A 27,917-nucleotide genomic window follows, 5' to 3' on the forward strand; every position below is an offset into this window, starting at 1 on the left:
TTTTTTAAATACTTAATCCCATTTACGTCTGTATTGCGTTAACCATAGAATGAAATTTGGAGCGTTGGCGATAAGACGTCACATCTTTCTGTTATACGCCTCATCAAACCCGCTAACTGGATGCCCCAAGGATATATGAACGGAACCATATAGATGTACACGTATCTATAGATTTGTATGTATTTTTTAAACGTCTACGGCAGTTATTTGGTCATGTGGACTAATGCCATTAATCGTTCTTTTGTACAAAAAATACCTACATATATAATAGTAAGTGTACCAACGTTGATATAAATAAATGTCAGGCAAGCAACTAATCTTATTCAACAGTTTGACAGGTTAAAAGGATTTTTCTCGAAAGCTTATACATGAAAACATTATTCCAGGACATTGCACGGAAATAAAGTACGTAAGCGTATATATTATAATTATAAGTACTTTACTTACACTTGCCTCTGCATACCCCTTCGGGGATAAATGCGTGATGTTATGTATGTATGTATGTACTTACACTTTGTATTAATTAATGGATCTATTAAATGATAATTAATATTATATTCATAACTTTCTCAAGCATCAATTACGGTGTAACAGATAATTTAAACAAAAGGAATAGGAAAAAAGTTTCAATTACAGTTATACTCTTTATAAAATAACAAATACTTACCGATTCCCGGTGATAAAATCGCCGTCGCAATAAATAAATCACTTAATAAAAACAAAAACAAATTAAACCATAAAATAAAAAATAAATATCACATAATATTTAGGAAACAAAAGTTAAAATAAATTCACTTTTACTTCGCCGATATCCGTATCGCAGTAGCTACGTACGACGCGAACTGAAAACGCTGAAACAACCGACCCGCGTCGGAGATCGCAAACGACTGATTACGACTGCCCGATAGATGATAGACTGCCGTTGCCGTCTACATTCGACTGCTATGCTATATACGATTCCACTTCTTCGTGCAGAATCTGACTGAATTATGGATAGATTGATGCGCTTGAAATGCACCTATCCATAATGTTATTTTCGACATGGATTACTTAAGCCAAATAAATTGCTACGGATAATACTACTTATCTAAGTAACTGAATTTGTAAGTCGCATGTAGTTTAAATTATGACATTATTGAGAATTTATTTCGTCATGTCATAAAACTAAAATAAAAAAACTTTGATCCAATACGTCCCGACAAAGCAGTGATAACCTGCACGAAGTGGAAACTACCACGATTATGATCTTGTAATTTACAATGCACGAACCTTCAACTTTTTAAAGATTGTCAGAAGTTCTATTGACAATAATGAAAAACATCGTGAAGTAAGCCATATCATTAAAATTTTAAAGATTTGAAGTTGCCTTCACATACTAATGAAGAGTTGCCGTCCGACCTGGTATACTGGTAGTCGGAACAAGTCATTATTCAGGTGTCACAGTTTCAGAATTAAAATTATTAATGAATGGCGGATGGGTATAACATTAAATACTATAACTACGGTATCTCAAAATCACGTATAGGTACACAAGGATATTACATATTTCATCAGCGATTAATGAATAAAAGCTCTAAAAAGCTTCCGGATTTTTCCTTTTGACATCGAAAGTTTAAAATGTCTCGTTTGGGCTCCAGAGTTATGACACCGCTGTCATAATATACCTACTTTTGATAAGATATTATGTTAAGTAATGATCTTTAATGTTTTGTCATTCAACAAATAATTCCTTGGGTATGCCGCATCTCTTGATCGAGTTATAGTGTTTGTTGAGATACCTTTTAAAGATAGTAGTTTGATTCTCTTGGAGATCCGATAACTTTTTAACAGTCAAAGCTTTATGAACTTGTGAGCCATAACAACTTTCTTTAGTTTTGGAGAGTTTTGTAATCAGTCAGTAGTCTATATTATTAGGTATATGAAAATTGTATTTTTATAAAACAATAAAAATATGGTAAATATCTGGCTTAAGGCGTTAATCGCATTTTAATGTCTAAAATATTATGCTGTTGCGTTCTTAGAAAACCACTCATTTTTAAATATAGCTGGAATTTTTTAAATAGATAAAAGTACACACTTTCAATCAAGTACCTAACTTGTAATTTTAAACTCAATGTTGTCACATGGAAAATCATTGACAAAAAGTGTTAGTTACACTATTAATTTAATGTTTTATCTTCTTAAGTTAAAAAATTAAAAATGATATATGTAAATAAGTTGACAGACTGTGGAGAGTGTGGGAGGTGTTTGTTCGTCCGCAAAGTCAAAGTTACAATATCTACCTACATTTTACAAATATACAACTTTTTAACTTTTAGCTGTTGGTTGTCCGACCTACGCAGAATGAGCTCACAGTGTCTTGAAGTCTGGCAGCTGGTATTTTGGGTACCGATTTATTCAAATTTAGAACTGGATCTCAGGCTTGCGCAAGTTTCCAACCATCTTCCCTATTGAAATTAGGGTGTTTTTTAATTTTAATAGCCTCACGAATCATCCTAGGCAGGAATCGGTGTTCTTTGGCAAAGATTTGTGGCTTGTCTAATCGCACATAATGATTGGAACCTCTTTCAGAGTGTTCAGCGGCTGCAGACTTCGTAGAGCGTCGGTGTTTCACGTCAGCTATATGTTCTTTTACGCGAGTCCCCATATTTCTTTTTGTTTGGCCTATATAAGGGAGGCCACAGTTGGAATCTATCGTGTATACTCCCGGTTCTTAACTAATCTTCATAGGCGGCTTAAAATAAGTTTTAATGGAAGCACGCTTCAGGATGTAGCCAATCTTCTCGTTGACTCCTTTTACATATGGTGGTAACACAACCGGAACACGTTCAAATGTGGCTGGTTTCACTCGGTTTCTGTGATGGCGGCGTGGAATTTGGAGCTTGTTGTCTCGTAGTACTTGCTTGACATGTTGCAGCTCAGCGGCCCGGTATTTCTCTTCACAGATTTCTTTTGCTCTCCGAAACAAAGATTTGCCCACGGTAGCTAACTGTTTTGGATGGGACCACCTCAGTCCCCCTCCTGTGACCACGAAGGCTGCAAAGTTTTCGAAACGTCGGGAGAAAACCAAAATATTAAAATCGCGATAAAATCCGAAAAATACTTTCATTTTAATGGTTAATAACTGTTATCTAAAGAATATTTGACACATACCTATCTACCTAGAGGCTTTTACTAAAACCGTAATTATTTTGGGCTCTTAAAATCCCAACAGCATAAAATATATATGTAAATACTACTTACTATAAACAAGTTTTAATTACGTTTGATAAAGCTAACTTCACGATATATTATACTCTTTGTGGGTTTACTAATTCTTTGTAGTGATTGATTTCATTTCTTAGACGAATTTTGGCCACGGCGACGAATTTCGTGCCCTCTCTGTTCCTTCACTCTCAAAGGCCAGTGAGACGGCAACTCGTCGTGACCGGAGCGAGATCAGGCGCAGGACCAACGGCTTTACGTGCTTAGCTTAGGTACATTATAAACTTAAACCTGCATTGTATATATATGTATATGATTGTCTTATTTGGGAAGGCAAATTCATTTCCGTACCAATTATACCCTTTCAATAGAGAAGTCCCAAGAAGGGAACGGAAAGGAATAACGTACCTATAGATATTTTTAATAAAATTTCTGACACAAGACTATTAATTATATTTATATTACCTAACCCACGCTGGGCCACGCATTATTTCTGGAAAGTTCCAGTCTTTTGGGAAATAATGTTGGGCGGTAATCTCCCTTTCGGTTTATTGTGGATTAAACAAAGTTGCGAGTTTGTTTAATTGAGGAGATTATAATTGGATAAATTACGAGAATATTTAGGTCTAAAAGACACTACAATTCAAAAAATAATTGATGTTTATTTGTATGGTTTACTAAGATTTTTTTTAAAATACAAGCAATGCAATCCTTTCTTATTCATGTTTTTCCATTTATGTGAATAATGCACATTCAATTTTTTTTGGAATCGTTGGGTAATTTAAATTGATAAGCCAAATATGTAATAGCTAAGCTAAATAAACAAATATACAAAAACAAAGTTCAATTTAAATTAGGCACCGACTCCAACTACATATTTAACGTGCACATAAACATAAAAATACGATATGGAAAAAACATGTTTTGTATTTTATTAATTTCTTATTTAACCGTATAAAGTTAATTATATTTTAGGATTGTATTATTTATTTTAGGCGCTTTTATTTTTGTGTTTTTGGTAGTTATAAAACACATGTAAATGAAACCAATACAAAAATAATGTAAAACGCTCTTTTTACAGTAAACATTATATTAGCAAAATAATTACAGAATACAATTTTAGACATTCTTTTGACAACGTCCAGCCAGAGAGAATAATAATAGAATAGTCGCCGCGTGACATATCTTCTCTTCTGCCAGCCTGCCCGCGCAGCCGAATACTTCCGGAAACGCCCGATGTGATCGGCTAGGATAGCGGCGCGTAACATCGGCCATCCTGCAAAGTGAATACCGTAAGGTATTCACAAAAATAAATTTGAAAGTAGAACTGAATTGGGTACCTATATTTTAAACAAATAGGACCCAGCAACACAAATCAGAATGCTCATGGCTGCACACAGAATATGATCAGAATGCTCATGACTACAGACAATATGATCACAGACAATGAATGACAGAATATGTTCATGGTCACAGACAGAATATGATCAGAATGCTTATGGCTACAGACAGAATATGATCAGAATGCTCATGATTACAGACAAAATATGATCAGAAGGCTCACAGCCTCAGACAGATCAGATTAAATAAAATAAACAGTTACGCACGTTCGCATTGTCAGCCTGAAGTGTTGCGCCACTAATTTGACTTCACATGACTCCAGTCATTCCTGTCTCCAATGATTTAGTTTCTAAGAAAACACCCTCTCCAGTGAGCCAAGCAGCAGGCATAACGAAGTTTTTGTTATGGATGTCGTTAATCGTACTAATGTGCAGACATCAATTCCATATGCATTCCCAACATATTTACTTCAACAGACGTAGACGTTGCCATGGTAACTAAAAATCTGAGAATCTGGTAATTTTAATTTTGGCATTCAATGATTCATCACAGATTTATTCCGATAGTTCTCTTCACATTCGAATTCAATGTAACTTCAAATTATCATTTGTATAATCCCACTTCTGAATGTAAAACGCTCTTTTTACAGTAAACATTATATTAGCAAAATAATTACAGAATACAATTTTAGACATTCTTTTGACAACGTCCAGCCAGAGAGAATAATAATAGAATAGTCGCCGCGTGACATATCTTCTCTTCTGCCAGCCTGCCCGCGCAGCCGAATACTTCCGGAAACGCCCGATGTGATCGGCTAGGATAGCGGCGCGTAACAATAATCATTCTCCTCCTGTTTTATTTTGAAGAGTTCCCCTCTGCATCTTGGTGGTCCAGGGCCCTATAAAGTCAAAATACAACCATTCCGAAGCGATACGAAATCCAAAGCAAAGGAATAATTTAAATCATACTGTGTGAGATAAAGAACTATCATTGTACATAAAACAAAATTACGACGAATAGATAAGCTCTCTCCTTTGGAAACGGTTTATGATATTTATAAGCTCTCGCACGAGCCCCTGGTCGTGTTAGTCGTTCCCTGTAATAAATTTAATGTCCCGCTATCGACGTCTCCACTGTCCAGGAAAAAAATAGCGTATACCTGCCATGCCTGTCATATAGTTCAAAATTCATAGAAACAAAATGTGTAGGAAACAGTAGTATGTACTGCTGAGGTATGTACTACCTTGAATATGTATACTTGTTCAGTGTTGTTGTATAAGATGTTAAATTTCCCTACAAAATATATTACTAACCATCTATGGTATGTCAGGGTAACCTTATTTAGAGATAATTGAAGTTTTGTAAATATAGTTTTATATGTAAAACTGAGTTAGAGAAACTCTTTTAAGGTTCTAAACAACATACCGTTATTTAGGCAAGTTCATTAGCACGGCACGGCAATAAATATAAAAAAAAAATCGTCGTATATGTGTAATTGTTATCCTTACTCAGGTATATCAGGTATAAAATACACATTATTTCAATTTGCAATCAATACTAAAGGAATATTTCAGTAGTTTCAAATAAACAAGAAAACCCATATTCCCGTCCGTAAGTAACTCGCGTGCCACCAAGTTTGGATATTGCTCAAGGTCGTTTGCTCGGAGTGAGGCCTTACGTTTGACAATAAAACTATTACTAATACTCGATACCTTCTTTATGATCCACAAATCTGGAATGTAATTTCCACAAGGCAAGACTTGGCAATATTGTTTGGTCGATTGGCAATATAGTTTTATTTTCCTAATTTTATAGACAACATCAGTGATGAAAGTTCACACAAGTACCTACCTATGCAAACAAATGTGGCAGACAAATCTTTTTACAATTTCAATAATGTTCCAAAAGTCATGGCGACTAATCGCCTGCAGTTTCAGGTTATTGGCACTTACACCCATTCGTCTTCGCAGCTCCGTGTATCGCAGTTGAAACTTGGAACCCATTCAATATATAAGTTTCGTTCAAACTAGTATTATTTTGAGACTTCACCGTGATTCTGCTCGGTCCACTTTAGCGATTGATCCAAAGATAACCACTTTGCTGTTACCTCGCCGCCGCCGTGTAGATGGCATGTAAATGCTACTCTTCTATGAGTGATTACCAGTGTAAAAAGTCCTTTACATGCCAAGTATATGAGTAAGGAATGGGATGTGTTCCCACGTTATTTCTCTTTTTTTTCGATATTTTATAAATAACACAAGTTTGACTTACCAGCAAGTTGGTTTCTTAATGGCTCTACTGTTAAGTATCAGTTATCACCAAGCCAAGCACTTAGCTATACATAAAGAATTATGTAAAAAAAATTCATAGTTATGCTGTTCTTGTCACAATTGTCAGAGATTGATTTATAATAATATGATCAATAGACCAGTTGGCTGTAAGGGTAACGAAATGTACGCATCAAAACAGCAAAGGTATGAAAGCCACCGACATAAGACATGAAATAACTTTAGTAAGCGCAACGCAATGTTATATTTCTTTTAATTTCATATTACATTATACGGTGATATAACCTCTATGACATTTAAATTTCACTTTAAAGTAAATGCACACTATTAGTATGTATTATGTACGTACTACATAATATTGTGTATAAATGCCTGGCAGTAGCGAAGTGACAGATAACGTACGTTATAAACTAAGCCAAAATGGCAAACTATTGTGGATGTGCAATCACAAAGCACTTTCAAATGTATCATTGCTGCTACCGATGAATATTTACTATCAATAGACTCACATTATAAACATTTCCATATATCATGTACAGGGTGGTACAAATAGTGTTTGCTCTGCAGACTATTTTGTCATTATTTATACTATACAAAGAACATAATTTTAAACACCGAAATAATAGGGACTTTTACGTGAAAAGCTGCTATCAGAAAATGTGGTGGCGGGAATATAAGAAAGTTTTTGAAATTTACTTTGTATGCAATACGGACATCATTATAAAGACAATACTGCAAATTACGAAATATTGCTAACATGTCAAACGCACACAATAGATTCCTTTAATGGATATGTTTCGGCTAATCTTTTTACTAAAATTTTCAAGTTTAAATTACTTGGATTTGATTAGTAACAAACACTAATAGCCTTTTGTAATATTTGGTAATTGTAATTTAACGATGTGCATACATATTATTTTTATAACATGTAAATAAAATGAAATAATTTGGTCATTTCCTTCAATAAACGAATTTAGAAATAATTTTATTAATTACTATCTATATTACATGCGCAATTTAGTGTTATATTTCGGCACGATCAAATGGGAATATAAATTTTCATGACGTCCGTAGAGTATAATCACAGTTAATAGAGCAATGTAAATCACTCATATATATACTAATTATATCTCGTTAAACCAATTCATACAATTTAACTATTTGACGTTTAAAACAAATATAATTTTGTGTACTATCTCAATGGAATAAGAGCAATTACAATTTTCAGAAAGCAATAACTGATGTAACTATTGTAACCAAACTATGCTGCATTAATTTGTTCATATCCAGGATTTTCGGTAGAGCGTTTTAATTAAACCGAACGATATACATATCACTAGCAAACAAGTAACATTTAACGTTTATCTATACCACTTGTAAGAGATTTGCATCGTTTTTATTAAAACTAAATATGAACTAATTAAAGGGAAACCTTAAATTAAACTAGAAAGTATATATGAGTACGTTTTAAATGTACTCTATTAATAATTTTGCTATATTATCATGAATTAAGTTTTCCATCAAAAAAGTATTATTATAGCAGTAATTAAATTAAGTTAATACTATGTTATTTGTGGAAAATTATTGCGCTGTGGAAATAACTTTCCTTGCAAAACTAAATTTTTTATACTTCGGAAAGTACATACACATTGTAATATAAAGCATCAATAATGTATTGGACATTTCAATTTCATCACAATAAAAATAAATATTTATTAGCTATCATAATATAACCAAGTACACCTACAGAAAGACACAGCGCTATATACAATCACAAAACTAAATAATAACAATGAAACAGAGTTGCACAAATTCTAAATTTACATATAACAGAATTGAGAATGCACATTTTCAAACATATATAAAAGCGTTCAGGATTTAGTTAGGTGTACGTGCTAAATTTAACTTCGTTTAATAGTTATCAATGTTTTATCGCGCAAAAAAAACACCAAAGGCAACTTTATTAGATATAGAAACACAAAATAAATGTATTCTTGCATTAGAAACTAACAGTAGCGACTGTATAATATTTTGTCTGTTATTATTGAGTGTTATGTGCAGTTAACGCGTGCTAGCTGCGATTTCACTCCACGTCCATCTGTTCCTGGTTCTGTGATTGTTCGCTCGACGGCGGCGCGTCAGGCTGGCCGTCTCCCGCAGTGGGGTTGGCTGGTGGTGGCGTCTTTTCTTTTGGTTTCGGTTTGTTAAGAATGGGGTTCACGATGCTCTCGAAGTTCTGTAATCAAACCCGTAATAGTTAATCGTAAGAAAATGGTAAAACTTAATGCTACATTTGATTTGTGTCGAAAAGATTCAGGAATAGGATCTTATGGGTTTACAGGTACCTGTCGCTCCTGGCGGATCTGGTGCGTGGTGTGTGGGGGCGGCAGGTGTCGCGGCGCATGCGCGAGCGCCTGACGTGCCGACTCGAGCCAGTTCAGCGCATTTTTCGACGTCTCCACTACTTTCTGAATGTCTGCTTCACCCAAGTGGCTGTATTTCGCATCACCCGCTCTGTGAATAATTCCAAACAGATATAGAATGATTACATAATAAGGATTGATAGTATGTCTAAAACTGGAGTACAGAAGTTATTCAGCACAAATAAACGACCAATTTAAAACAGACCAAGTTAAATTGTATGTATCATTCTGATTATATTTGATTATTAAAATAAAAAGTATCACTCACTTGTACAAGTCGATGGCCTTGTTTGTTAATTGAATTGCCAGCGCAAAGTCGTCTAATGCGCCCGGACGAAGTTCATATTCTAGGCGTCGCTGCTTTATAGGCTCGCCTTCTGTTTTCAGTTCAGTTAATTTGTCGCTGTATACCTGTATAAAATAAAACTCAAATGTCATTAAAACCATACTTCATCAACTTGTTATCTTACAATAATTAATTATATTTTATCAGCAAATTTGTGTTCCCTTTGTAAATGTTATCGTAACCGCTACTTGATGTAACCGCATTCTTCCGCAGTTAAAACGAATGAAGTAATATTTGGCCATTTGTAAAATATCAAAGATAAGAAAAATAATATAACACGTAATTAAGTTTAAACACTTTTTTGTTCCACTGACAGAATGAACATACGCCCCCTTGTCAATTCCGCTGCATCTCTCGTTTACAGGAATCTAAAAACTGCACAGTAGTGCCGCAACTAGGTCGGTGTCAGTGGTGTCCAGGCATAGGGTGCAGATATGACCAGGACCAAGTTTTACGATTGTGCATGGGCGCAATTATATAAGCTCGCATCTGCCCACAAAAGGCTGGTCACGGCACTGGTGAAAGTATTACATTCCAACAATAAGTGTATGTTGTTGGGTGGTTGTTAAGTGTAGTTATACCTGTCTGTTCTGGTCCTCGCCCTCGTCGTAGAGCCACTGCTCGAGCTGGTCGAGATGCGCGACGAGTCGGGCGCGCTGCTCGTCGGGCACGAAGTCGTGCAGCGCCGCGCCTGCGCACAGCTTGCCGCGCAGCTCATACACGTACTCCTCCAGCGCGTTACGGGCGTCCGCGCGCTCCTTCTCTTGTCTATCCTGTGCTTGCATTTTACCCTGCACAAATAACAACATTATTACACATGCCGCTATTCGACTACATGTAATGACAGCTTGTACGTAATTTTTATGGTTATATATAAATGTATATAAACTTACCTCCTGCTCCATATAACTATTAAGCTCCTGTTGAGAAAATCCATGTGTCTGCGCATCAATGGGTAGCTCAATTGTTTTTACAATCACTTTCTTCGATTTGTCCTTTGACTTATCCTTTTTGTCATCATTATCCTGCAAATAAGATTCAACAGTTCACAACATTTAAATTGTGAAGTTCCCCATCACCTCCACTGCTTGGAATCTTTTTTATTTCTTAAATTACAATATATATAATAAATAGCGTGCGTCCAAGCGGTGTGGTGACCCATTTGCACCAAATCACCATATCCATTAGGATGTGCAACTTTCCTTCAATATCCTTCTGATGATTCGATATTTCCAACTTGTACAAAAACATGCGTGGACACAGAGACAAAACGGGAAAAGAACAAACACAAATATATATATATGAATGTTTAAAATTAGAAGCACTTTATCAACAATTTTGTGCAAATGGGGCCTCAAAATTGAGGATGGGGAAGAAGCAGATGTGTGGTGTTTGTAGCCCATGGGGAAGAGGGCCAAGTCCATAGCAGTACAATAGCTAAATGAGCAAGTGAGGTACATGATGGGCAACAAACACCACAAAAGGCACTCATCACGCGCTACCAACACGTACCCCGCTGAACCACTGTCCTACTCTCTGTGTCCACGATTGTTTTTGTTGCGGCTCCCCCTTCATTTCCTCGTCTCTCACCTCTTGGCTATCGGGACCATTCTGTTGCTGATCTTGAGCACTACCGCTAGTGTCCATCGGCGCATCCTGGTTCTGCGCGTTGTCGTTAGCATTCTCCATTTCTATGCTTTCGTTTTGCGCAGCATCCTGTTTCTTTTCAACCAGTGAAGCGGATGCTACAGTTATTATACCGTGAATGTTTACCCTCACTTTCAATTTAACTTTTTGTGACTCTCCTTCTGCTGTTGGTTGGATATCTCTAATATGCCATTGACCTAATAATAAAATAGGACACCATTGGTTCAAAATGAAAAAGTAACAATATGCATGCTCAAAACAATTTGTTTGTTTCTACATACCAATAAATGAGTCAGGGCAAGGAACTTGATCTGAATAATAAGCACTGACTGAGAAAGGCTCCTTTCTATAAAATGTCAACATTTTCGAGAATGGAGCCGAGTGGAATGCAGGGAATACCTGAAAATAAATATAACTTAATTTTGATTTGGTATTAACAACATAAAACCTAAGAAAGCATCAAATAGATAATAGTGTATTTCTTATAATCTCTTTACCTAACATTCATCAGGAATATCAAATTCGTTTGCTGTTTTTTAATCTCCCTTAAACTCAAAAACGGCATGAGCGATTGGTCTAATATTTTTTTTAGTTTTAGTCGCTATGGATAGTTTAAAATCTAAAAAATTAGGTATACCCAAAAGAACATGTAACAAATTGAAAAATCCATTTTTATAGAGTACACGATAGCGTATTTGGTTATGGAACCGTCTACCGAAAAGAATGTCTGCATGATCAAAACCCAACACACACCTTTGACTTTTCGAAGTTACGTATGTTTTGTTTATTAAATTATTGTTTGCTATGACAGGTATCTATAATTTTCAATTTAATAGAAGGATTAATATCGTATACGTCTCAATAGTTCCCATTAACACATTATGTTATTTGAACTTTTTTTTTAGATTGAAATAGGTATAGTAAGCTATCCTTAAAAGATAGACATAACTCGCCATTGGGCACTTTTCTGTAGACCTATAAAAGACAAGGTCTCAAAAGAAATTAGATAAAAATTTCAATGCAAGCTCCCAGACGACTTGATTTTTCCGACATCTTCAATAATATCGCTATATTTTAAACAATTTACACATAACATTAATTTACTATAAACATAAACCTTGAATGACTCCGTCCATTGCCGAAAACAGTAAGAAAATCCGCTCGATAACTCGCACAAGTTTATTGTGTTCAGACAGATAGACAGACACGGTTTTTAAACAATAATTAAAACGGACTTCAAAAAACCACTACTTACCAAAAAAAACTTTTTAACTTGATATATAGGTTACATGTTACATAGAAAATCTATTTGGATTTTAAGTAGACTTGATAATTTTGTTATACCGTGATAATTTTTTGAGCAAGCAAGCAAGGAAGTTTCATTCAAGAACCTAAATAAATTAAAATCTACATAATGCAGCCAGTACTAATGAATTAAAGTTGAAAGGTTGATTAGGATTTGGCTCCAAATTAGGGGTCATTGGGACCCCTAATTAGAAACTAATACAAACATTGAAAATGGCATTATGTTATATGATTTCCCGACACCCCGTAAACATTTCTATCCTACCTCCATATCTCCGTCTTCTCCGCGGGTGGCATCCCAGGCAAGCCTCACAGCGTACGGCTGCACGTCGGTGATAGCGAATTCGCGCACTCTCACCGCCGGACTCAACATGGCGCACTGCAAGGCGCAGCCTCGAGCCACAGCTTCGTCCTAGTCAAATAAAACCATACTATATTACCATATTACCAACCATCATGCACCAACATTAGGTTCTTAATATCATAAAAAAGGTTAAAACAGCATTACAATAATATGCTTCTAAAGAAAAAAACTTGTTATTGCATATCGGATACACACCTGGTTTAAAGTAGTAGAGGCAGGTTTACCAAACACCTGCTCTATCAAACTTTTAACAGCTGGGATTCTAGTCGAACCTCCCACAACCTCAACGGAGTGGATTTCCTCAGGTCTTAGTTCTGAAATTTAAATTTATAATTACAGAATTGATTTAGATTTAGAACAATAAATAGCTATCGTTAACAGTTATAAGCAGCTTACTTGCGTTATGAAGAATAGCTCTTAGAGTTCTTTCAATGCGAGTGAAAGTCTCGGCACAAATCTGTTCCATCTGCGACCGTTGCAGATCGCCAGAAACATCGCGCTCCTCCATAAAGCATTCGATGTTGAGAGGTAGTCTGGTACTATTAGCAGACATCTGCTTCTTCAATTTCTCGACCTCTTGGAGTAAACGGAGGAAAGCTCTAAAAAGTTAAAATGAGTCCAGATTTCATCTTATTGTGGTGCAATTTAATTTATAATATTAATCCATGCAAACATAAGTAAACTTTGATTACCGTTGATTTTTCCTGGCATCCAGTTTAAGCCTAGTTACAAAATCTTGGCAGAAGTAATCAGCGAGAGCCATATCTATGTCTCTGCCACCACATTGAGGATCATTAGCTGTAGCCAGCACACGCAATTTGCCTTTATTGAAGGCACAGGCCGCAACCTTACAATAATAGAATCAATTAGTAAAATACATCATCACAAAGCAGGGTTTGTATGTTTTATATAATTAAATATTTAAATTGTTCTAGCAATGTTGTACATATGTATGAGTTTTGAACCACATTGGGCAAAAACAGTTAGTTTCATTTGAAACACATTAAGTAATAAACACCAGAGGGCCATAAAACTATAAATAAAGTACCACAATATTTGAGCACACCTAATTCAACAAATATCTATTTTTTAATTTAATTGTGTGAAAAAAACAATTACAGCAAACTCTTTTGTCTAATTTCTTACCTAGAGTGATAAAATTTTAGGAGTTAATAATTAAACACCAAACAAATTAATCTTTAACTATTAAAAATTCAATCAATCACACAATAAATATGTCAAATATGTATGCCATAAATTATGTATTAGGGATTGTTGTTATTTATAGTATGTTGGGCTATTCAAGTTCCAATAGAGCAGCCGTAAAAGAAATTTCATTCAATATTTATTATGGAACACCAAATACTGGCATGCTGTAATCAGTTTATAAGTTATCCTCTTAAAGTATTTTTAAAATTCATAAACATATAGCCTTCAACTGAAGAACCTGGATAGATTACACACCAACTTACATAAAACTTTATTTCTAAATAACAGGAAACACAGTATGCAGAATGTGATATATTTCACATAGAATAAACACTTGGTTTTCCTTGTCACATCCAAAGAGACTGAAATGTTGGGCAACCGCTATCACTTTATACAGGGTGGTACATAAATCTACTTTCAAATAGAAACTAAATTGCAGAGGACATGTGGTGATATAATTGTAAATACTTTTCAAGTCAATTTCCTTCACACAATATGTTTTATTATATTAATTCTATAGGTACATTACTCATAATGCGTTAATTTTAATGACACATTGTTTTCAAATTTAATATTATGAATTTGTTGGATTAGGTGTGCAATTAATTATGTTAACAAACAAATATAATTAATTACCTGCAAAGAGCTGTGTCCGAAATCTACAAACACAACATTTCTAGGTTTTTCTTCAGGAGCAGGCAGATCTTGTTTATAAATACCGTAAGTAAGTGCGGTGGCAGTTGTTTCATTCATTAGGCGCAATACGTTTAGACCTACAATGAAAAAAATAGATTAAAACACTTTTATAGGATTGGTACCTAGTATTTTCTATGATACAAATCAGTTTCATACACAAACTAATTTGTAATTTAATGAAAAACATAGTAAAACTAATAGTCTGAAATAAATAAACCAGTTGAAAATTTCTTACCAGAAATAGAGGCTGCATTCAAAAGAGCATTCCTCTCAGCATTAGTAAAATAACTAGGTACTGATATAACACAATCATTTATTTGGGTTTGTAAGGCAATAGCTGCAATTTCTTTCAGCTTCGTGAACAACATGGCAGTTATCTGAAAAAATGGAGGACAATTAAAATTTTATATGAGAAATATTTCGTTTCATCATCATCATCAACATCATCCACAGGTTGTCCACTGCTAAACATGGGTCTCCCTGAAAAATTTCCAGATCAACCTATTGGAAGTGGTCCCTATCCAGCAACCTCCTGCGACTTTTATGAGGTCATCTTTTCAGCTTCTGGGTGGATGATTTATTATTATTATTATTTACCATTTTTTATTTCATTTAATTACAGTATATTTTCAACAAAAAGGTATTATAAGCATTACCTGCTCTGGACTGAATACATTGTCTTCTCCAAGATAATTGACTCTAATTCCAATTCCACCATCTGGCATCTGTTCCACCTTAAATGGGAAGTGTTTAAGCTCCTTTTGAACATGCGGGTCAGAATACTTCCTTCCTAAAAGTCTTTTGAAGCCAAACACAGTATTCTTCATATTTGTGACCATCTGGTTTTTTGCGGCCACACCTAATATTCGATTCTTCTGGGAAAAGGCCACACATGATCTGCAAACAAAAAACTCTATACAGGTATATACTCGACTTTACCTCTCCTAACATTGTGCAAAAATCACCCATGAATAACAAATATTTTCAAAAAAAATCCCAATAATTTTTTTAGATATTTTATCATCTTGTCTTAATATGGCATGTGCTTGAACACATTTCTGATTGAAAGTCTCCTAGAGCAGTAGTATGGGCATTACGGAGTGTGAATTAAAATTAATTCTTATTGATATTTATTTTATTTGAAATTTATACTTTTTTGTTTTATATCTACAATTTTAATGACTAATTGTAAAATATTATTTTTAGGAAGATAAGTGTATGGTTACAATGAGCAAGACAATCTCGAAAAGACCCTGTATAATACAACATAATATAGTAAATCAATGTATCACATTAAAATAATTGTAATCCACAAGAGAATTTCTAGAACTACCAATGTGGATTTTCAATTCCTTTCAATCTGTACTAAACATTGATCTTGACATTTCCAAAATACCAGGCAACTTAGAAAAATCTTACTTGTCTGAGAAATCTATTATAAACTAGTTGTGTAACAAAAGATAAATACAATAATCAAAATATTTGTGTGAAATTTCATAGAAATGTTTCAAGTAAATTCTTGTATCATAAATCTGATTATGAGCCTTTAGTTTCAGAAACACAGTTAGTTTTATGAAATTGTATTTTAGTACAATTATCTAGAACTCATATTATATTTAAGTCAGTTGAGTAGTGAAGGAGGGAGGGGAAGAGAGGAGTGGGATTGAAAGTGGTAGGGGTGAACTGCTATAGGTAGTGGCATCTACCCCTGACTGCATGGATTAAATTACAGGTAATATATAAACATAAACAGAGTAAGGAAAATTTCAATAAATCTCCTTCAATGTTATTCAGTCATCAATGTAATAACAAAATTCTTAGTGATGTTTGCATTTAGAAACATGTTGGCACACTATTTCTATATCTGACATATTATGTTATTAACCCGTCATGACTTGTCAAAATTTTATTTTCAAATATGTACAGGTAGCTGAATGTTTGCGTAAATAACCTTATTATGTAGTATATAAGGTTATAATCCCATGTGCAACAACTCATATTGCAATAACTCAATTGACTCATTTTTTTTTATACAGAATCAGAATAATTTATATGTCAACATAGGTACACATTACAGATCTTAAATATTATGGTTGATTTTATCAAATTACACTAGCCTAAGCCTAAATATTAATTTTGCACCTGTTATAATTTTGAACATCAGTGTGCATATTATGTTTGTTAGAAGTAAACAAATAATCTGCTAAATGGATTTTAACAAAATTTTCTACACAGATAGACCAACTCTTGAATTAACATTTTAACTTTTTTTGTATCCTGGGAATATATTATTCTACTGATTTTTAGACTAATATATCTATAATTTAATACAAGAAAGCTGAATTAACAGGCATGCGGTCCAAACTTAACCACCTCAGGTCATACTATTTTACCACTATCCAAAACATTGCTAGGCCATGATGCATTTCAGAGAGGAAAAACCCTTCCTAACCTATTATGTTAATGACAAATTGTATATTTGTATTATACAATTTTATTTGTCATTATTTTCTATCTATTATAACTAGCTGATCCTCACAGTTATGAAAGTAGCTATAATGATGCAACTTACAGTTACAATTTTGAGGTAAATTTTTCCATTCACAAATGTCAAATCATCATACTGCCAAAGAGTGACATAATAAATGTGAGTTGTAAGGTTTACTTCTACAACTAATTTGGCAGAACCTTAAGTCTTTATTAAGCAGTCCCTCAACTTTAACATGCTTCAAATTCATTTATTGATCTATTTTGAGGTTAGAATAGATTATAATCTTAAGTATTTTGTGATTGAGAATAGCCTTTAATATTATGTATATTTATAAATGTATGGATTTTACAAACTGTTGCCCTAAAAGTCCTTGAATTACAAGATTACTAATTGAATGCCCACCAATAGCTGTGACATTTCTGTGCAAAATATAATGAACTTTATAATCTTGCATATTTGGTGCAAGGTCTTTCCCTTTACAAAGATTGTACATATTCAAATAGATTTCATACATCAAATACTCCCCTACAAACCCAAATAGTAGAAAGTATATAAAATGCTATTAAATTGGCAAGATTATAAATCAATACCAAAAATGTCACCCCTTAGTGCAAATGTTTCTTCAGTTCTTACAAACACTGCATAAAAGTCTAGTCTGACCAGATGGTTACTGCATCAAATGTTCCATGATGAATTAGCAAAATACAAAATTACGAGCATGTTTTATGGAGTAATACATAAAATATAATGTCTAATTGTTAAAATGTTCTGCTTAATTTAATTGAAAAATACATGTTGCGAGGAGATGTAATAAGGCCATGGTCTTTTATATTCCCAAATACGGGTTTGTACATGACATCCTGCTATCTTACTATGAATGGACCTCATACTGAAATGTCAATTTTACAGATGAAAAACGAATTTAAATATGAAAAATATATCAAACTATAGTATTACTTACGGAGTACCTCGCAGACTGTAATCATTGGCTATCGTTTCTATACCACCTGCTTTAGCCACAGCGATATAACATGATTCATTTCCGAAATCAATACCAATGACAGACATAGCAGCCATCGCGAAACAATCTTTTTATTTCTTCACTAGGAATTTATTAAAATGTAGTTGGACTCCCGGATCGCACGACCAGAGAAACACGTTGTTCGAGTTGACAATTGATCGGTATATCTATCGTAATGTTCGCACACAAACGCCGGTTTATCGCCGCATAATACACTGCGCTTCGTTCGTTTGTACCCGAATTTTCTAGAAGTATGACATAGAGATGCCCAATAACGTTTTCGCAACTATAGAAACTATAAATCGATTGTTTAAACTTTGCGATTTCTAGTTATATAATAAATCTTATTTTTAAATTAAAAACTAATTCAGTTTTCGGCTAGGTAATGGTTTTAGTTGTATTTATTACAGCTTACTAAATGATGGATTACTAAAAAAAATAAAGCGATATACTTACCCACAAAAAAAGTCTGTTATCAAGAAACTTTCTGCGACATTTTAATACAAAAGAAGAAACTGGATTTTGACGAAAACTCCTGTATAAGCAGCTCTAAAATAATTTTTCTTACTTTATTTTTTTTTTGACATGTTTTGAAATGGACTGTTCCTCCTTTTTGATTACGAGTTTTTTAATGTTGATTAGATAACTTGTGATACTATAAAATATGCGAATGTTTATAGAAATATTTGGATGTTGCTTTTATTCCAATTATTTCCTCCCGTTGGAAATATTTAAATTTTGTATTTGATTTTTAACTAGATGCGCCGTAGGCCTCGTGTCATACAAATGGTGCTATAGATCGCTACATTAAAAGGAATTGTTATAATGGGAAAGGCTTTCCACGCAGGCGAAGCTGCAAACATCATCGCGTAGTAAAGAAATATTTGTAATTTACTGAAGTGCTTATTTATTTAATGTTGAGAGAAATGATCAAATTTTTAATCTTCGCTTCGGGGTGGTGGTTAGGACCAGAGTTAGGACCACCATCCCACCATTTAAAAGGATAAATTATGACCAAGGAAATAAAGATTGAACATATCGTAAATAAATAGTCTGCTTGGTAAATTTATTCATAACACAGGTTTTTTCTTAAACACAATTCAATACTCTAACTTTACTTGTATTTGCATAATACACATGTTTAAAATGCAAAAAAAAACAAAAGATTATTATAAAAAATGTCCAATAGAGCGACAAGAAACTCCTCTCGCTAATATATCGCAACATCAAGATTTAAAAACAGGAGGCAGCAAATCAATCCTTATATAAAAGATAATACTGCTTGCCTATACCCGAATATTTCTTTAATCAACAAAGAAATATCTTAAGGCGATACCTCAAGGTCCATTTTCATACATTTTGTTTCGCCTTTAATCTGGGTAACTAAACAAGTATTGGCAAGTAAAGAATTTAAATTCACGTCTAGTTAGTGATTAGTTCTCGCAGTTCAAAGAAAAATGTAAAAATAATTAATAATCATGGATATTTCTGCGTTTAAAATTTCGTCATATTAAATTTTAAAGGCCGAAATATCCATGATTATTAATTATTTTACGTTTTCTTCAACTGCGAGAACTAATCACTAACTAGACGTGAATTTAAATTCTTTACTTGCCAATACTTGTTTAGTTACCCAGATTAAAGCCGAAACAAAATGTATGAAAATGGACCTTGAGGTATCGCCTTAATTAATAAATTAATGGAAACAGAATCCAATTTTCCTAAATCAGTACCAGAATTATTGAAGGAGAAGATATTTTATCGACCAATGTTCCAGTATGTGCGATCTACGATTAAAGAATTGTAATTTTTAGTTTGAAATTAGAAAACTTGTAACATGAATAATTCTAAGAAATTGTATTTTATGGAAGACGGGCTCAATGGACTTGTCTCCAGAGCCGTAATAAATAAATAAATAAAAAAAAAAAAACGGTCACTTCGTTCTTAACAAGGGTTCCTAACTAAGAAGTTTTCCCCCTAAAATTTGGGGAAGAACAAATGGGTGTGTTTTTTTAGGAGCGTAAAATTTTTAGGCTTTTTTTTGTGCTATCATATTTATTTGTAGACCTATCAATTCAATAAAATTTAGTACAACTCCCCGTCACTAAGAATGAAGAATTGAATAAAAAATCAAATGTTCCCACCTTTACTTTAGCTTCACATACAGTTTTGATTATATTTTAGGAAAAATAATAAACGACTCCTAATTTTTTCAAACATATATTTAGGTAGGCCTAAATATATGTTTGAACAAATCAGGACAAGAACAAAACTATTTTTAGAGGTTTTTCAAGAAAATTTGGCAGAATTAAAAGTTCATAGGAGTCTTAGAACAAAAAGGAGTTAAAATTTTGTTAGTAAGCTTAAGAATAGCCTATTTCTTACGTACTACGCTAGCGTTAGCACTATTGCATTTTGACTTAGCGTCAGAGGTAAATATTTTTCGGAGTTGATAACACCATTATAACCTTTGTTGAATGTTGGCATATTGCATAAAAAAATAATAGGTATTAGGGTATACTTTATATAGGTATGTTACAAAAGTATAAAACAAGTTTTTAGTTGATAGTAAATTCAATTAAGGTTTGCATAATTTTTTGTATATGTTTTTAGCATTTAATTATATTTTATAAACTATGGAAAATATCTTTTATATTTTTCCATCTCGTGTAACCATTAACTGTTATTAGAATGAAAGCACGGTTCTAACTTGTATCATAACAAAAATGGTAAGGTTAGGTTATCAGTAAATCGGTGATTCCATGATATTTACGGAGGTCACCTTGAAGTTTTAACTTGTCATTCATTACGTCGCGTGCACGGTCAAATGTCTTTTCAAATAGTAGATTAAATTCAATTGTATTCACGCTCCAGTAATTATCTGTTACTTATTAATTATTGCAGGTTGAGTTGTCGTCAGTATGAGTGGTGAACCGCAAGCGAAACGTTCAAAAATGAGTGCCTTGGATCAACTAAAGCAACATTCAGTCGTTGTGGCAGACACCGGCGATTTTGAAGGTTAATTAACATTTCCATTTAAATTTAAGCACTATTTAGGCAATAGCGTCGACCTTCTATCATGTAACTCATTAAAATGGAAAAATACCAATCAATAACAAAGTTTTAACACAACCAATGTTCTAGATTAAGTTGTACTTCAGATTACTACCACCAATAAATTATTTAAGCACTTAGTTTGATACTTATTAAAAAAAGAAGTGTGTAGGTCACCCCTCAATATTGTTTTATGTATATTCTAGTTGCAGCACAATATGTAATTAATACTGATCTAATAATCACCCTTTAATTTACAACTATATTTAAAATTGTCAATTTTTTCAGTTTTGTAGTATGACAAGTATAACATACATATTATAGAGATTCATTTTAACATGTTTTTATTATATGAGTATTCTATAAATACTTATAATTAGAAGCATTGCTCAGTTTACTGTAACAAGACCAATAAGGTTATATATAATTTCAAAATTACTGATATCTGATTTTGTTCTCATTCTATTATTTAAATAGTACATTTTCACATGATCTTTTTTTATATCATCATAAGACTCATTTCTTAGAAGGTTGTTATAACAAAAGCAAAATATAAAATTATAGCTATTCTCTGGGTAAAACTGACTTATGTATCTAATTTTATTTTAATTGATTATCTGTTTGATAGAATGTCAATGTCAATCCAACTTTCAACAGACTTGATAGATCTATTAATGCACTGACACAGATCAATCATAACAAAGCATATTGTAATATATGTATCATATTTGTACTTCAGCTATGAAGGAATATAAACCAACTGATGCAACAACCAACCCTAGCCTTATATTATCGGCTGCTGGTATGGAACAATACCAACATATACTGGATAAGGCCATCAAATATGCTAAAGAACTTGGCAGGTAATAATCTTGATAAGTAAATAAAAATATGTAACATTGCTATAACTTATTACTTCATAGGCTATCTTGAATCACAAATTAAATGGGTCAAATTAATTGCATCACTGTTCTTATCAATCACCAATATGTGTGCATCACACTTTATGCAAGTTGCAGAATTCATTAAATTTGTTTTCTTTGAGCAGACTCTTACCTGATGTAAACTTTGTGTAGGAGATTTCTTAAGCAAATTGTATAAGAATAACCCACATAGTGTTGCCTAATCTGGGACTCAAACTTGGAATCTCCTTACTATACTGTTCAGATATATCACTAGATAAATGAGGTTAAAATTGTATATGCATTTAGCACATTATTAGTTAACAGGTGAGACACAATCTACAGCATATTTAATGACTGCACATGAAATTACATAAGTAATAAGAGTACAAAATATTTTTTTCCATATCTCATTGTAGTACTATTGAGGAACAAGTTGCTGAAACTCTGGACATGTTGAGTGTGTTGTTTGGATTGGAAATACTTAAAATCATCCCTGGAAGAGTTTCAGTAGAAGTTGACGCAAGGTAAGAATTTATTTTTGAAATTTACAGAAGGCAGCACTGTGGTTAAATTATGTTAAATAAGTTATAACCATTGTTTTCTAATTCCTGATTATTCAATTTCCACAGATTATCATTTGATAAAGATGCAAGCATAGCAAAGGCTATTAAGTTAATTAACATGTTTGCTGAATATGGAATTAAGAAGGAGAGAATTTTGATTAAATTGGCATCTACCTGGGAAGGAATTCAAGCAGCGAGGTAAGTTTATACAATGTATTCATTATTATTATTATTTTGTTCTCAGCCAGGCTGTTTGGTCAATTGATTTTCCTGATCCTGTCACAGTTATGTTGTGGTTGAGAGTTGAGTTATTTGAGTAGTTGAACACATTTTTATCACTTTTGAGACCTTTTTTTTATATTCCAAATATGGAAAATATTCTAAAAGGCTAGGTACCTTTTTGAAAATGTTGCACCTTTTCCAAGGGCTCAATATTTTTAATAAAGTATGGGCTCCAAATGTGAAATGCTTCATTAGAATTGTTATAATAAATGTTTTATAGATTTTCAGCATAGTGTCTAAAGCCAAATTTATTGTCCAATAAGACCAGTAATGGTATAAAGTATATTGAAATATATAAGACATAACTCTCTTTTTATGATAAAGTTAACAGCATTGCCTAATATTAAATTGCTCTTCACCTTAAAATATTAGATTTTAAGTCCTATGATATTGATTAATTACACTGTTTACAATGTTCTTTGAACATGAACACAAAGTGCATGTACCTATACAATACTGCTACTAACATTAGTCATTAAGATAGAGCTACAAGGAACTAACCGTTATACAAATTAAAGAACTTACCAGTAGAAAGCTTTGCTGGGTATGACATTCACATCACATGTTGATTAATTAATTTTAATAGATGTAAAACACCAAACTGGTATTGTCACATATAGCTCCTCTTGGTGATTCAACAGGCAAATAATCAACATGTGACTTAAATATTGCACCCAGACATCCTCTCTATCTTTAGAGGCCTTAATAAAGAATGCCATGACTAGACAATATTAAAAATATAATTATTAATAAATTAAATCATATAAGTTCTGCTATATCACAGAGTGACAGATTTTATCTTATCTGGCAACACATTACCTCTTAGCAACATACTTATTTTGTAATTTTCAAATATTTTACTCAGATCATCAAATGTAAATGTTACTACCATAGTATTAGCGAAATTGTTTTTAATTTTTTTTTACATAGAGAATATTGGCAAAGAAGTGGAGTGCCTAAATTGATAGAATATAGATTCAAGAATTTACTAGGAGTTCATGAATTCTTTGCGTAATTTCGAACTTATAATCTATATTAAGTGGCATTAAAAATGTGACTGATATTAAAAATATTAATCAATTACAATAAAATAAACCATAATAATTAACCCAATATTGACAAAAACATAATTATTTTTCAGAACAGTTACACAGCATCTTATAGAGAGTTTCTCAATTATACTTATTTGTTCTACCTTGATGATTAATTTATGTAATGGTTTAATTATTCGGTTGGACTGTCATAACTTTTTGTTGTTTTTAATTATTAAAAAGATTTGTTCTACTTGAATCTGTACGACCATTAATGGCTTTACAATTGGTAAATCATGATGTTTGCATATTATCTTGTAAATCGACGAATAAATTACAGAAACTTTAGTAAATTCGAAAATAGAAATATTATTAAATTGGTAAAGATAAAATGACTGATACAGGGAATGCTGCTATCATTTTGTATCCCATAACGATGGATTGTGCGATGGGTGTTGAATTTTTTGGCACAATGTGTTCAGCCGTCGCGGCAAATTTCGCATCCAGCATACATTGAAAATTATTCAAATATATTTCTTTAAATAATTTCAGTAATATTTATCAGTTAAATAGATTCGGAATCGTTAATTTAACAGTAACTGCAGTGTTAGTTGTGTAATATCAAAATTTAAAACTTTCCTAAACCAGAACCTAGCATCGTCGTACGCGACCAAGTCCATGTGGTTATTAGGTATTTTTTATAAATATAAGTTTGAATCTAATTGCATAGTTACGTAATTAAATTCACAAAATATTTTGAAATATCTGTTATAATTTCTTTACAGGGAGTTGGAGAAGAAGCATGGCATCCATTGTAACCTGACGCTACTGTTTTCGCTGTATCAAGCAATCGCGTGTGCGGAGGCAAATGTTACCCTCATTTCGCCATTTGTTGGACGCATTTTGGATTGGTGAGTTGTATTTTTTTCTTTAGAATTGGGAATGTATGTAGTAGTAATATGTTTGACACAATATTCGTTGTCTCAAAACGAACGCCTCGACCGTATTGTTTATTAAATTATAAGCAAATATGACATTTCGTTATTCATTTGTAGAAAAAATCCATAACAAATTAAACAGTAACCTTCATGGTTCTTATTTACCTTGTTAACACTTTGAATGAGTGATTTTTCAGACAAATCTGACCAAACATTTAACTCGCCTACGAAGTTGATTTAAAATAGGCATTTTAGAGATTGGGCCATTTTTAACATTATATCTGAAGTTAAGACACCATGTAATATTTGAAAAGTTGTTCAGTGGTCTAACCAAGCTTAATCATGAAAGATAGATATTAGCTTCCTGATTTATAATACTATTATAGATAGATGTGTCCACTCACTGCAGAAAGTATTCCTGGAGGTGTGAGTACACCTGCAGAAAGTATTCTGAAAATTGCAAACGGTACAACTGTTTTTTTTTGAATCTATAAGATTTTTAAATCCGAGCGCACCAAGGGTGTTGCAGTTTAATTTTTGCAACTGTTTATTCAATAACATTCTTAAGTAGAACTATCGTTAATAATCGTTTGGCCCATGTGTGCGATTGTCTCTCAATTCCTACATTTGAATAATTTTCCTAAAACAAAGATAAATACATATACTGCGGTCACTTTATAGGTATGTTGAACACACCAAGAAGACTTACGAGGCTAAAGAAGATCCCGGAGTGCTTTCCGTAACTCGCGTGTATAATTACTACAAGAAATTTGGTTACAACACTCAAGTGATGGGCGCGTCCTTCCGTAACACGGGCGAGATCCGCGAGCTGTCTGGATGCGATTTGCTCACTATTAGTCCGAAACTATTGCAAGAACTGGCCAGTAGCGATGTTCCTCTAAAGAAGGTAATTTTTTTTTATTTTCTTAGTAGTTCTTTTTGTCTTGTTTATTATCTTAGTTATTTTCTTATGTAGTTTCTTGTTAACCTTTGCCCACAAATCGACCTATATCTGTAAATAGATAAAATATTTATGATACGGTTAATTTGACCTTGCTAGTAGTGTATGTCGAACTATTGTTTTATTTTAATCTTACATAATTTGAATCCTTTTGTCATAATCTTCGTTTTATGACCCATGGATTTATGGATTTTTTTTTTATTTCACAGGTTCTCGACCCTAAACTAGCGGCGCAAAGCGATATTGAGAAAGTATCGCTTACAGAAGCGCAGTTCCGCTGGCATCTCAATGAAGACCAAATGGCTACCGACAAGCTTTCCGATGGCATTAGAAGATTCGCGGCGGACACGAGAAAACTTGAGTCTCTAATCAAGACTCTTCTTGCTAAAAAGTGATTTTATTAATGATGCAACATTACTTTATTACTACATTCTTTTAAGATATATGGTTTGGTCTACTTAAGTAAGCAGCACTAGACCTAAACAGCAACCTACCTATTCACTGAGAACAGCATAATAAAATACTGCTTTATTACTAGATTATAATAAAATTATCGAAATAATATAAACGAATGCATATAAAAATGGGCACCGTACGTAACTTGCATGTTGTTCTTAATTGACCTACGCACTGTTCGCAAAAATAAATTATTGGAATCTTAAAATTACACCCTGTATATTTGGAGACGTTAGTGAGGGTCTGGTACTGCTGCGTAATGGACGCCGACCTTTATGTGGTGTTGATTTCTTCTAATTTTATACAAAACTGTATATCTTGTTTTTCTGATTCTATTTTGTTGTCTTGTAGTGATACTAGTATACTATAATTGGTAAGAATCTTTTAGGAAGTTTTAATATTTGTGGAAAAAATGTGTTTATAAAATATTTGAATGGGCTTCCTGAAATAGCATTTAGATTTATTACCAGAGCATTCTTTTTGATGCTTTAATTTTTGGAAATGTAAAGAATTTATGGGACCATAATATACTTAGTTGTGAATTGTTACTTTTGTATCGTTCAGTAAGAAGGAATAAATGTTTTTGAATATATTGCAGAGGATCGTTTTTATTCATTTAAATTAGTTACTGACTACCCTGACGACGTTTTACGTATTTTAGTTTGGGGTTATTTTTAAAAAAAAAATATATGGATTTTATCTTTTTTTGTTTCTAGACATACAGACCCTTTATAAATGATGCCTACGTTGGAGACCGGTTAGCCGCCAACTGTTCAAATTGAATCCATTCGAGTTCTGAGATCTTCAATTTTCTTTGGAAACCAGATAAGCGTACAGTTAAAATGTAATAGATTATGTTATTAAAAAATGAAGGAATGTGCGTAAGATTTTACTATGTATATTAGTAATAAAATGTACCAGTAAATATGTCTCTGTAGTATGTATGATGTTCTTTGGATGTCTCCATCAGTCCCATGGTCTAAATCTTACCGTCATAATCATATGTATAAAGTATATTAAAACTACCTCTTTTATAGTTAAATGTTTAGCGAAGTATTGTATTTATTGATATCAAATTTATGTGAAACAATAAATAAGTGCAAGGACATAGATAACTCTATAAGTTCAAGATGTTTACCGTACCTTACACTTGTTATGATATTAAGAAAGTAGTTCTAAAATTTTCTTATGATAAAACATTGCGATTCAGTAAAAGGCTTATAGAATTGAAAACCTTTTAACAGTCGTCATTTTTAATTAGAAGAGCTTTAAATTGAGCTTTTAAACGATTTTTTTTAAATAAAAGATTCCGATGCCGTTTTGTAGGTGTCATTTAAGTAATATATTTTAGAAAAATAGTTTTAGAAGTGACTATGAAATTAAAGTTAGCGT

General features: G+C 33.0%; 3 protein-coding genes across 8 annotated transcripts in view; 1 reads left to right on the forward strand and 2 right to left on the reverse strand.

Moving 5' to 3' along the window:
• Window positions 1-944, reverse strand: part of LOC115448976 (serine/threonine-protein phosphatase rdgC) — an 82,050-nt gene extending 81,106 nt beyond the window's left edge. Inside the window, exon 1 of the mRNA XM_037441460.1 lies at window positions 668-944. The gene's annotated coding sequence lies outside the window, so the exon portion shown is untranslated. The remainder of the gene's footprint in view (window positions 1-667) is intronic.
• Window positions 945-7,058: 6,114 nt separating this feature from the next.
• On the reverse strand, window positions 7,059-18,580 carry LOC115448970 (97 kDa heat shock protein). 4 transcript variants are annotated; one of them, XM_030176613.2, is made up of 15 exons: window positions 18,276-18,580; window positions 15,480-15,720; window positions 15,059-15,200; window positions 14,764-14,900; window positions 13,611-13,765; window positions 13,315-13,517; window positions 13,114-13,232; window positions 12,820-12,966; window positions 11,531-11,648; window positions 11,193-11,446; window positions 10,496-10,609; window positions 10,184-10,393; window positions 9,525-9,667; window positions 9,179-9,347; window positions 7,059-9,069 (listed from the first exon to the last, which is right to left on the reverse strand). In XM_030176613.2, the coding sequence occupies exons 1-15, from the start codon at window positions 18,389-18,391 to the stop codon at window positions 8,917-8,919; spliced, it is 2,421 nt and encodes an 806-aa protein (XP_030032473.1). In that variant the 5' UTR covers window positions 18,392-18,580; the 3' UTR covers window positions 7,059-8,916. The 4 variants fall into 4 exon arrangements, with proteins under 4 accessions (XP_030032473.1, XP_030032472.1, XP_030032471.1 ...); XM_030176612.2 differs by having other exon boundaries at window positions 10,496-10,627; XM_030176611.2 differs by having other exon boundaries at window positions 11,115-11,446.
• A 2,190-nt stretch (window positions 18,581-20,770) lies between these two features.
• On the forward strand, window positions 20,771-27,122 carry LOC115448968 (transaldolase). Of its 3 annotated transcripts, none has more exons than XM_037441464.1 (8): window positions 20,771-20,865; window positions 21,240-21,353; window positions 22,129-22,252; window positions 22,711-22,818; window positions 22,924-23,055; window positions 24,956-25,081; window positions 25,790-26,015; window positions 26,279-27,122. In XM_037441464.1, exons 2-8 carry the CDS (start codon window positions 21,257-21,259, stop codon window positions 26,462-26,464), a joined length of 999 nt encoding a protein of 332 aa, XP_037297361.1. In that variant the 5' UTR covers window positions 20,771-20,865; window positions 21,240-21,256; the 3' UTR covers window positions 26,465-27,122. The 3 variants fall into 3 exon arrangements, with proteins under 3 accessions (XP_037297361.1, XP_037297360.1, XP_030032469.1); XM_037441463.1 differs by having other exon boundaries at window positions 20,777-20,918; XM_030176609.2 differs by lacking the exon at window positions 20,771-20,865 and adding an exon at window positions 21,139-21,157.
• Window positions 27,123-27,917: the final 795 nt, after the last annotated feature.

Source organism: Manduca sexta, chromosome 22 (assembly GCF_014839805.1).
Source record: "Manduca sexta isolate Smith_Timp_Sample1 chromosome 22, JHU_Msex_v1.0, whole genome shotgun sequence".
Lineage (NCBI taxonomy): Eukaryota > Metazoa > Arthropoda > Insecta > Lepidoptera > Sphingidae > Manduca > Manduca sexta.